The 11,893-nt window shown below is 38.7% G+C and overlaps 1 protein-coding gene across 1 annotated transcript in view; it reads left to right on the top strand.

The window, feature by feature from the left end:
• meis3 (myeloid ecotropic viral integration site 3) overlaps positions 1 to 11,893 on the top strand; it is a 12,241-nt gene continuing 348 nt past the window's right edge. The window contains exons 1-14 of the mRNA XM_084420016.1: positions 1 to 29; positions 263 to 414; positions 747 to 831; positions 3,156 to 3,295; positions 4,785 to 4,959; positions 5,236 to 5,286; positions 5,382 to 5,432; positions 6,394 to 6,543; positions 7,474 to 7,582; positions 7,765 to 7,910; positions 8,838 to 8,914; positions 9,228 to 9,286; positions 9,454 to 9,540; positions 10,717 to 11,893. The exon at positions 10,717 to 11,893 is cut by the window's right edge and continues 348 nt beyond it. Coding sequence (XP_084276142.1) covers positions 820 to 831; positions 3,156 to 3,295; positions 4,785 to 4,959; positions 5,236 to 5,286; positions 5,382 to 5,432; positions 6,394 to 6,543; positions 7,474 to 7,582; positions 7,765 to 7,910; positions 8,838 to 8,914; positions 9,228 to 9,286; positions 9,454 to 9,540; positions 10,717 to 10,907 — 1,248 coding nt within the window. The 5' untranslated portion in view covers positions 1 to 29; positions 263 to 414; positions 747 to 819 and the 3' untranslated portion in view covers positions 10,908 to 11,893. The remainder of the gene's footprint in view (positions 30 to 262; positions 415 to 746; positions 832 to 3,155; positions 3,296 to 4,784; positions 4,960 to 5,235; positions 5,287 to 5,381; positions 5,433 to 6,393; positions 6,544 to 7,473; positions 7,583 to 7,764; positions 7,911 to 8,837; positions 8,915 to 9,227; positions 9,287 to 9,453; positions 9,541 to 10,716) is intronic.

The following is an 11,893-nucleotide window of genomic DNA, read 5'->3' as shown; positions in this document are numbered from 1 at the left end:
GTACACCGGAATAGCGATGATGAAACTCGGTAAGCACGGTGTGTGTGTGAGAGAAAGCGTCCTTCAGATAAAACCAAAGGCTCTGCGTTTGTAATGCGCGCGAGAGTGTGTGTGTGTGTGTGATGCGCGAGCGTATGTGTGTGATAAGGAGGTGGGGGTGAGAGACCCCGTTGTGTTTTGACCCCCTAAACAACTCCCAGTCTCCATCTCTCCATCGCGCGCTCTCTCTCTCTCTCTCTCTCTCTCTCTCTCTGGTTTAAAGCTCCATCGCTCATCGCGGAGAGACGCATTCGAGCTCAACGCCTCGCTTCATGGACATCGATAGCGCGCGAAGGACGCGACATCATCTGAAACGCGCCGCTAACGCTGGATACTCGGCCCGCGTCTCGCTTCTGCTGCTACAGTCTTCTTAAGGTGGGGGATCTTTACGCCTTCTCATCATATCCTCATATTCATAATACAAGCCAATTTACACAACCATAACATTTCCGTGGATGTAATAAGTCGTTATGGATAATAACATGCGTTTCTCACTCTAGTACAGCAACACTTGCGCTGTTATTTTGGTGGATACTTTTTGAGTGAAATAAGCAACCTTATCCACTACTCTCATAGGCGATGTGCTTGCATTTATTTAATAATGTCCCCAAAATCTCAAATGCTTTTGGACCAGAATATGATTTATGGTGTCATTATGTTTATGTTACAATGCATGCTGATTTTTTTAAACGCTTTATTTCTTCTAGAGAGTGTGTTTTCTGCCGCTCGGGTGTGTGTTGTCCTCCGTCAGTGAGTGTGTGAGCTCGGCTTCCGTATCGCATGGAGAAGAGGGTAGGTCCTGTTTCTTCCCTTGGTTTTTACAGATCCATTTTCCTGCTGTTTTGATGCAAAGCTAGTGTTTGATCCTTTAGTGTGGATGTTAATAACACATAAACAAGCTTAAAAAAAATAAGATAACTAGTTCTACAAGCAGTATGTTGTCTAAAATACAAAAAGTTACTTCCTATTTTGCAAATGTTAGATTTTTGGCTGACGCTTTATAATAACTTACATTATTAATTCAGTTGTAAACCTTATTCTGTTACGTAACGTTTAATAGATTCGTGCATTCAAATAGTAAGAAAAAAAAATATATTGTTAATATTTTCAATAATTTTCATGTAGCCAAGCCTACATTATTTGGAAGACAGTTGAGTTTACAAAGATTGCAGTAGTTTCTCCTCACTGAAATCAATGAGTTGTCTTGAGAACTGCAGCAGAAGGCCAGCCTCAGATTGAGTGTAGAAAGCCAGGCCGTGGAAAGGCAGATGAAGTGGGTAAGTAGGTCAACTTTTGTGCTACAGTGAGCGGCCAAATGGAAATTCTTCTGGTGTTCTGTGTCTTCCTTCAAATGGTAGTTAAGATCCTGTTAATTTGGCATCAGTCTGTCTGTGCGATCTCAAACACAAGCTCTTATATCAGTCCCTGCAACAACATTAAGAATATTTTTTTATTGTTAAATTCCACAAAATAAATGGGATATATTTTACGTGCTGTTCTATATCACGTCTGAGTTTTAGTAAAGTAGACATTCATTACTCATTTATTTGTAAAAAAGCATTGCTGCAGCATACGGCGTTGCACATATGTGGTTTTTATATTTAAATATATTCAGCTGGTTTGAAACTGATACTGCAGTTTGTCTATGATAACTTGAATTATTCACACTAATAGTCATTATGTGATTACCAGTTCAAATACAGTGTGTGCATTAAAGTTTGATGATATTTCCGTCAATAGAATCCAGCTTTATATATGAATGTATGGTAACCCTTTACAATAAGGTTCATTAGTTTTAACTAACATGAACTAACAACGAGCAATACACTTGTTACAGTATTTATTAATATTTGTTAATGTTAGTTAATAAAAATCCAGCGGCTCATTGTTTGTTCATGTTCACAGTGCATTCACTAATGTTAACAAATACAACTTTTGATTTTAATAATGTATTAGTAAATGTTGAAATTAATATGAACTAATATTAATAAATGCTGAAGAAGTATTGTTCATTCTTAGTTCATGTTAACTAATGTTAACTAATGAACCTTATTGTAAAGTGTTACCGAATATATTAAAGCTACTTATAATGTCTGTCAAAATGAAAGTTATTATAAAGTGTTAAAGTACTGATCACCAGCACTGCAAAAAACGTTCATCAGATTTAATACTTTTGATCCTTTATGTGTTTAACTGCTTCTTATCGAATTGTAGTAACACTGGTCATGTGACTTTGAATTTAAATTCTTACATTGTCCATAATAGACCTACTTATAATTTTTTAAATTTTTGGTTAATTTATTTTATTATGAGAGTTGGTAGCAGCCAATGCACTAATTATTAGTTTCACATATAATACATATATATATATTCATAACAGCGTGTTCATTGGACATATTTTAAAAGACTGCGAAACCCAAAATTGCTTTCTCTCGTTCTCGTTCGCAACTTCAAAAATCGAGCCAAATGAAACTGGTGTTAACGTATAGTGCGCTAAAAAGATTTTCATGCTACGTTGAGCATAAGAATATGAGCATGGTTTATATGCTACAGAAAAGCCTGATTATTAACAAAGGCCTACACTATTAAGGCCTATTAGTAATGATACTACAACGTCCATCTGAATAATAGGTGAGCAGTCACTGGAAATGTTTCAAATGTATTTTATAGTTTGTTTTTCTGATTATTGATTACTCAGAAAGCTGTCCCATTGTTCAGTTTTTCTGATCATATATCTGACTACAGCATTAATCAGAAAGATCACTTTAAAATCACCTAATTAGTATAAAAATGAAGGCTGGATGACTTTATGTAATTGTATGTAAGGCTGTTAATTATAAATCAGTTTTCTGTGGAGTTTATGTCCCTGGGTGAATGTTGTTTGGCACACTGAAAAATCGCACATCAAAGCCTCTCCGCATCCAGTGTTTATTAAGGAGGAGATACAATTATCAGCGACTTCAAACAGCCTCTCATACTCAACTGCACAGTCAATGCTGTATAAACTCATATCCCACCCACCACACACACACACAGCACAGTTCTCACTAACATAAGGCTGAATTAGGCCATGTCTTATCTTCGAGTTTTGTCTCGTCCTGTGTCTCCGTGTCTAGTATGAGGAGTTGGTGCAGTACCCAGGCTCTGACGGCATGCCTGTGGGAGGGTACCGGGACGTCATGAGGTCACTTCCTCCGCATCACTACGGCCACACGGTGCCCGACTCCCTGAAACACCACCGGGACCTGATCTACGGGTGAGAGTCACCATCTGTTTCCTCACACCAAACATGGAGGAGCGCTGCATATTTAGCCTTCAAATCCTGCCTGGTTTTCATGAATTTGTAATTGTGGCATCGTACAAGTTCAAGTGATTTTGCTCACTTGAAGTTTAATTAATCACACAGTATTTTTCACTTTTTCACATGAGGCCTATTTTTAGGGTAAATCAAACCATATGGCTAGACACATCTCTTTCTCTCTTTTTTTTTTTTTTTAGTTTCTGATGAAGATACAAAGTATTTTAGTTCAAGGGCAACAAAATGAATAAGTAAAGGTGTGCATTAGGTATTAACTCTTTCCTCGTCAGTGTTTTTTTTTGAAAAAAGTTAGCATTTTTGATCATTTTCCCTCAGAATATTTCATGTCCCTCAGAATATTTTGTTGTATGAATATCTGAACGTGCAATATATCAAAAGAAAGAACAGATCCTCTGCTTTTAAACCCGCTTTATTCTATAGCTTCATATAGAATGTGGGTAAGTTTCTAAAAAAAGCATTTTTTTTTTTTAAGACTACATTCATATCGGATTCAGAACGATGATCAAAACATAGATGGAGTAGATCGAGTCCATCAACACCTCCAAAGCTTCCTGGGTCGATATTTAATTCGGTACCGTTAGGTTTGATTTATATGCTGTTTAATGTTGATGATCGCATTATTTTACATATGCATCTTCTTATATATGATATTGCTTATTTCAGAAGTACTCACTTCTTATATATGATATTGCTTACACTTTCAGAAGATGTGTTATAGCGCCCCCTACCATATAACAGTAAAAACACGAGGAAGGCGGGGAAGCATTGTCTCATAAATGATGGAAATATCTGTCAATGGCTTGGAAAGAGTTAAACGATGTAATTTATGTATTTTAGTGTTCAAGTGCTACCACTGAGAATGATAAAAAAAAACATTGTCAGCACAAAACCCCCCACAATTTAGTATTTTCAGACAGGCTGTTTTTTCAACATACAATGTTTACAAACTACAATGTCCATTCACAATTCACAATTAAAAAAGTGTGTCATTTTCGCACCACTAGTGGCACTAAATGGAATTGCAAAAATAATTACTGTTTTCGGACAGGTTTTCCAAACACTCCCATTGGTCAGACCAACAGTTGGTCCGGCCCCAAACTCACGCCATTGGTTGAGCCAGTGTTGCTGTGTTGGGCTACTCAAACAAACAACAATGTTTCAAATTCACATTTTAGCCAAGTCAACCTACAAATAGTTTACTTATAGTTATCTATCCACATTAATCTGAGATAGAAGAAAGGATGTAATATCAAAACTATTACACCCTTCACCCTTCAAGAAAAGCCGTAATGATTCTGACATTGCGGTGGCATTCATTTGTGCTCATCACATAAATCAATCATTCTTAGGCAGCATTAGCTGTGTTGCATTTTTTACCCTGCAGTGTTGTTTTACACTGTCTAATTTAGTGTGTGTTGATTTGCAGTCATCCTCTGTTTCCACTCCTGGCTCTGGTATTTGAAAAGTGTGAACTTGCCACTTGCTCACCTCGAGACTCCGCCTCCATGTCAAACTCCGCCCACCTCCACGGCATGACCAATCACAGCGACGTCTGCTCCTCTGACTCGTTCAACGATGATATCGCAGTCTTTGCCAAACAAGTGAGTAACTCATGTTGGGTTTTCATTTTTAAGGAAACCATGATTTTTTAAAGTACTGTACAAACTGTATATTCTATCCCCTCCCCCTAAACCTACCCCTCATAGAAAAGTAATAAGCATAACTTAGTATGATTTATAAGCTGTTTTCCTCATGGGGACCAAAAAATGTGATCCAAAAAATGTGACATAGGGATCTGCAACTCCTTGTCTAGTTTAAAATGTAAAATGTGACCTAATGCTGCCTAATGATTTTTTTTCTTCTGTTCACTATTTTAGATTCGATCAGAGAAACCCATCTTTTCATCAAATCCAGAACTGGATAATCTGGTAAAATAATATACATAAGCTTTAAAAAATAAATGGCTTCATGTAATTTTGCAAAGGGTGTAACCATTTTTTAACCATATGATCTCTTTGCACAGATGATCCAGGCCATTCAAGTTCTACGGTTTCATCTATTAGAGCTAGAAAAGGTATGTGTTGTCTCCTGTATTACACAATGAGTGTTTTTATAGATTACCCTTACAATAAAGCAATATGGTGAAACAATGATAAAGTGATGGTATCAGATGAGAATAATATGGCACTTTATGGTAATATATTATCAGTACTGATGATAACAGTAATATTTAGATGGTAATATCAATTACTTCAAAGAACATTATTATGGTACATGTTGTAAAAAATTGTTTTATGGTAGCACATGACCAAAAACATGCTATTACCTTGATACCATGTCAGAAAATCCCATCATACCATGGTACATTTGGTTACCCAGCAAGCAATAGCTATCATTTCACAGTCTAGGTTAACTATACTGTAAACCAGATATAGTCCGGCTATATGAGAAACCCACTTCTGGGTTACCCAGAAAATAACCCACAGGCAAAATAACCTTGAATTTGGTCACATCGTTTTTGCCAAAATAACCTGCGAGATGTATGATACATGTATTATCATGTAAGCAAAGTCAACAGTGATAACAAGGTGTTTGGTTTAGTCTATTCTTGGGCTATGGTTTAGACATCTATTACATTTTCACTGACAGCCCAAATTTTGCCTTATTTTAGCTTAGACTATGTTTGAATTTGCTTTTTGAAAATTGCTTTCTGGGTACTTTTGTAATTTTTTCAGTTTCCAGATATTGCGTTTTGTGTGTGATTTTTCTTAAATGAAAATCCTGTTAAAATTGATTCACCTCATGTCATTTCAAACCCCTTTTTATTATTTTTTTATCATTTCTATTTCCTTATTTCATGATATCCTTCATAAAATCTCATTCACGCTTCCCCATATTAAAACGTGTTGAAATTGAAACTTCGCATGTTTTGAAACCAAGCCTTCTCTCTCTCGGTACTTTTATTGAATATGAAAAAGCAGCATTAACATTCTTTCAGAATGACTGGATGTCAACGAGTCTGTTTTCTCTTATAGGTTCATGACCTCTGCGATAATTTCTGTCATCGCTACATCACCTGTCTAAAGGGCAAGATGCCCACTGATTTGGTGCTGGAGGACCGGGACGGGGGATCCAAATCTGACATGGAAGATTTCACTGGTTCTTGCACCAATCTGTCAGAACAAGTGAGTCCAGGGTGTTCGTGATTTCAAAGTCCCTTCCAAAGAAAGTCTGTTCACTCGGCAGCCATATATGCCATATATAAGTCCTGTCCACTTGAATGTGAATCCTGAAATCTCAAAAGCTGCTTGCTGAACTCACTGTAGACCATATTCACAGCAGCGCCATCAGTGTCGAAACACTGCAAAAATATCTTTCCAAGAAATGTCAGTAGACAAAAAACTGATCTGGACGCTTTATACAGTGGATGCCATTGAAAACACAGCAAGTCTTTCCCTCGCAGCCTCGCTTTCATATGTCATGGCGCTGCTCTGAATAAGGTCTATTAAATAACATATTTCAAATCAGCAACAAAATCTGACATGAACTCTCTCATAAATGTTGTTTCTTATGAAAGTGACGTGTAGCCAAGTATGGTGTACCATACTCTGAATTTGTGCTCTGCATTGCATTACACACACACACACACACACGCACACACATACACAGAAGTGAGTATAAATGCAGTGAGTACCCAGACAGCACCATAGTGTCGGCCAAGATCCGGCCCACATCTGGTACATGTGGATTCAATGCGTACCAGATGTGGGCCGGATCTGGGCCGACACTATGGTGCTGTCTGGGAATAAATGCAGCAGTGAGTATTTATGCTCAAATAGCATTAATTTTTTTTTATTTTTCATGCTAGACCAGCCAATGCGCATGTGCGTTCCTGCACACGTCTCAAAACACTGACTGTTTCTATAGCAATCGGAGCTTCTAACGATCTGATGACTTTATCAATCAGCGATTGGCTCTTTTATTTAGAAGAATAGGCTTGTTCCGCCAGATATTCTGCCTTTCTCCCATTCATACTAATATGAGTGCAGCGTCTTTCTGTATCTAAAGTCTTTGGTTGTTTCCTCTTACTGTGTGTGTGTGTTCCTCTGATCTAGAATCAGTCTTGGTTGCGGGACCCAGATGAGTGTGTGTCGACCCCCTCGGGCACCCCGAGCGCCTCCTGTGGCCTCACCTCGCACAGCGCAGAGAACTGCAGTGATGCCGGTAGCCATTTTACACACAATCAAGTACTGTTTACACTGCATACTGTTCTATTCAAATATTTAGTGATTTGTATAAACAGTAATGAATGTTTCCAGTAGTAGTATGCTACGTTGTTGCATGTTTAATTCGAGTGACTAGCGTCCTGTTATTATCTGATGGGATATTTCATTGTGGGGTTTCAGGTGATGGATTGGATGGGAGTGTGGCGTCGCCCAGCACAGGAGAAGAAGACGAAACGGACAGAGACAGACGAAACAACAAGAAAAGAGGAATCTTTCCCAAAGTTGCAACGAACATTATGAGAGCATGGCTTTTTCAGCACCTGTCGGTACGATAGAAAACCAATCCAGTTACAGTTAAAAACATACTTGAACACTTTTCTTTTTGTGTTCTGCTGAGAGAGAGAAAATTAGCAGCATAGTAATAAATAAGTTACATGAAGTAAATAAGAGTGAACTCTTTTTTTTTATTTATTGTGATGAAAAGTATGGTTACATTGGTGGCAGAAAAACAAAGAACGGAGCTTGAAGAAAGATAACAAAGACAACACAGGAAAGCTAGAAAGAAGTGATAAAAGGCTTGGAAAAGGTGTAACAAAAATGATTGACTTTATTGACCATCTCAAGTTAATATCTGTGAAATATGAATTTATGAGCTCTTTGATGGTTAGGCCTAATATTGCATAGCTGAGCGCAGTTGAAATGAGTAAAGCTTTTAAAGATATGGTAATGAGCATATGGTAATTGCCAACTAATGATGCATCTGTAATTACAAATGGCAGAATATCCAGAAGTTACTAATAATAACAAGAATAAAAATAATAGGTAACAAAGGTGGTATAATAGCAGGTAACAAAGGTGAGATATATATAATATATATATATATATGGTCAAATTCCAAATTCCTTAATATTTAATCAAGCCTCCACATGTAACCAGTAACCATTATTGAGGAGCATGTTTATAATTAAATGCATTTTTATATTTATTTTAAAGGCAACAAGTTACATTATTGTATTACTTGTAATCTACATTGTTGCAAATATAATTCTAACTAATTCTAACTAAATAATGGTGCAAATTCAAAAATGAACGCCTTACTTTACTTGTTATTTTCAGGAAGTAATCTGAGTATGTAAATATGAAACCCCCAGCACTGCCTGTGTAACAGTGCAGCTGCCTATTTTTGTGTGCTCTCAAAGGTCACACCAATAACCTAACCTTAATTACATTACAAACCTTTTGTCCTCTCTCAGCACCCGTACCCATCTGAAGAACAGAAGAAACAGCTCTCCCTAGACACGGGTCTCACCATACTGCAGGTCAACAACTGGTTAGTAATCGCTCTCTTTCACTAATAATCAGCCGCTCTCATTACCTGCCTTCATCTGGGCATATTTACAATCATGAGCAATGTAATTCAAAGTTAAAATGTGTGAAATATAATTAAAATTTTAGTTTTTTTTTTATTTTATTTACTTTTTTGTTCTGCATTTTTAATGTAAAATGGATTCACATATTCTAATTGTATTGACATGAAATGTGGTTCTTAAATTGTGGTTCTTTGGTCAGCTATTGTTGCATTCATCAAAACGATTTGTTCCTGTTGTTCTAATCGTGTGTTTGCTCCTGCTGTCCTTGCTCAGGTTTATAAATGCCAGACGCAGAATAGTCCAGCCAATGATTGACCAATCAAATCGCTCAGGTAAAATAAAGTTATTCTGCATTTTTGCATGTTTATCTAGGACTTGTTTTACATTCTGATTGTATAGTAAATCAACATTTGTGGCTCTCTGCACTGAATAACACATATCTTTGTGTGTGTGTGTGTGTGTGTGTGTGTGTGTGTGTGTGTGTGTGTGTGTGTTTTAGGCCAGGGTGCCCCGTACAGTCCAGAGGGGGCGGCTCTTGGAGGGTATGGGTTGGATGCTCAGACTCATTTAGGTCTTAGGACAGCAGGTGAGAGCATTACTTTCAAAGTTTCTCTTTTGTACTTGGGGGGCAAAAAGTATATTGAGGGTGATGTCTGAAGCAGCATATACTGTATTCAAAATGAACTCTTAGGGCTCTATTTTAACGATCTAAGCTCATGGTCTAAGGTGCACAGCTCAAGTGCACTCAGTGCGTGTCCGAATCCACTTTTGCTAGTTTAACGACAGGAAAAATGGTCGGCGCTCCCGGCGCATGGTCTAAAAGGGTTGTCCCTATTCTCTTAACGAGTAATGGGTGTGTTTTGGGCGTAACGTGCAATAAACCAATCAGAGTCTCATCTCCCATTCCCTTTAAAAGCCAGTTGCGCTCGCGCCATGGAGGAATTTGCAAGTGAAAAAACGGAACGCTTCTCTAGCGAGGAAATGGCTCTGCTTGTGCGCGAGGTTAAAGTGCGCAAGTAGACCATCTACGGGACAAAGTATACGCGCGTTGTGGACCCGCCTATAGGCGCACATTACTGACACGTTCTTTAAATAACAAAAAAAAACAATTGCGTCATTAGCTTCATTATCTTTAGACCAGATTTCAGTTGGTCAACTTCAGTTGCCTCAAAAAACACGCCAACAATGCACCTGAACAAACCTTGTTTTCATACCAGAAAACGACAAATGGCGCACAAATGGGCGCAAATGCATTTGCTATTTAAACAATGTGGCGCAGGACGTGAAAATGAAAACTGCGTTGGGCTGAAACTAGCAAAACACACTTGCGTCGCGCCTGATGCTGCATTGCACCGGGTGTATGATAGGGGTCCATAGTTTCCCCTCTTGTGACGAGTTTTCCATGTTTCCACTGTTATACGGTAGGGGGCGCTATTACGCATCTTCTGAAAGAATAGTGAATATCCAGATCCAAAAACAAGGGAAAGATGCAGCAGAAACAAACGATAGAAGCATTGCTTAAGAACATAAATCAAAACTGCCTAATGTTACTGAATGAAATGTCGACCCAGGATGAGCTATAGGACTGTGAAGCTTTGGGGGTGTTGACAGGTTTTTTCACTACCTTATTCTGTGTCAGTCCAACACATGACATCATCTAAAGCAGTTAAACAGGCTGGTTGTGTGCGAACACTTCCTTTGTAAGACTAGGGTGATGTACCTGTTCTCAGGACTGACTCTTTCTCTCTTCCTCCACTGTCAGGGCTTCAGGGAATGCCGTCCCTGCCCACGGATTACCCCGGGGCCCTCCTGCCCCAGCCGGGATACCCCCACGCCGGCCCGTCCCTGCACCCCTACCCCGGCCCCCACACTGCCATGCTGCTCCACCCACCCCCCCACAGCCACCCCGCCGAACCCCTCATAGGACAAGGCCTGGACATTCACGCCCACTAACCCAAACTGGGACGCCTCTCACCAAACCTCAGTCCACACATAATGACTCTGAGAATGTCTTAAATGCACTGACCTGGTGTCATATTAATGTATCAAAACTTCCACTCAATGCTCATCTCAAATGCCTGACAGACTTGTGACATTCCTCATCTGCTCTCCTCATGACAATGCTCTGAATGCACTGCACCCATTACATCTAACTACTGGTTTTAATGCACATCGCAGCGTTTGATTGAATATACCCTTGTCTTCCTATGGCCTTAGGGGTGAGTGAGCTGAAATCTCCCTTCATCGAACATTAAAGGCCTTCATCGCCTTTCTTGCCTTGGCTCCGAAAACCCTCTCGAGGAGCACAACTGGAAAAACACAGGATATACCTCCTCAGTCAGGACCCGAGAAAAGCAGAAGTCCTGAGATAGTCTTCTGTTCTGAGATGAACTGTTGCACCGAATCCTTATAACTGCTGAACATGCTTAATAAAATCTAAGGGTGAAGCTCATGAAACAAGACCAGGTCTCGTTTCACCCCGAAATCAACAGAAAACATAAAAAGATTTTGCACCAAAGATTGCATTAAGAATCATTTTGCATGGTGATATTATTTTCAGAACAAATAATTGCATTTCCCCTCCCAATAGTGGTTCTTATTAGTTTCCCATTGGTGTAATAAAGTTTTTCTGGGAAAAATAATTAATTATTCTTATTTTATGTCTTTTGATTTGGGGGTGAAACTTACGGCATAGTGAAGGTAGGAAATATGAGATGGGAGGAAAGTTTTGAGAGGGAATGCAAAAGCTTATTTTTTCCATCACATGTCCCTTTAGTAACAGATTTTGACAAGTTCTTGAGAGGTTTCGTGAGCTTTACCTGTTAAAAGTCAGCCTAGAGTCTTTGTCTTCCTAGCTGAGGGCCGTCACATACATTTCTCTCAGTTCTCCTCCTTGCAAGTCAGTCTCACTTTTATACATTATTTAATTAAAAATGTTT

The sequence above is a fragment of the Rutilus rutilus genome, assembly GCF_951802725.1.
Source record: "Rutilus rutilus genome assembly, chromosome: 9".
NCBI classification, from domain to species: domain Eukaryota; kingdom Metazoa; phylum Chordata; class Actinopteri; order Cypriniformes; family Leuciscidae; genus Rutilus; species Rutilus rutilus.
This window is presented reverse-complemented; position numbering and strand designations above follow the sequence as displayed.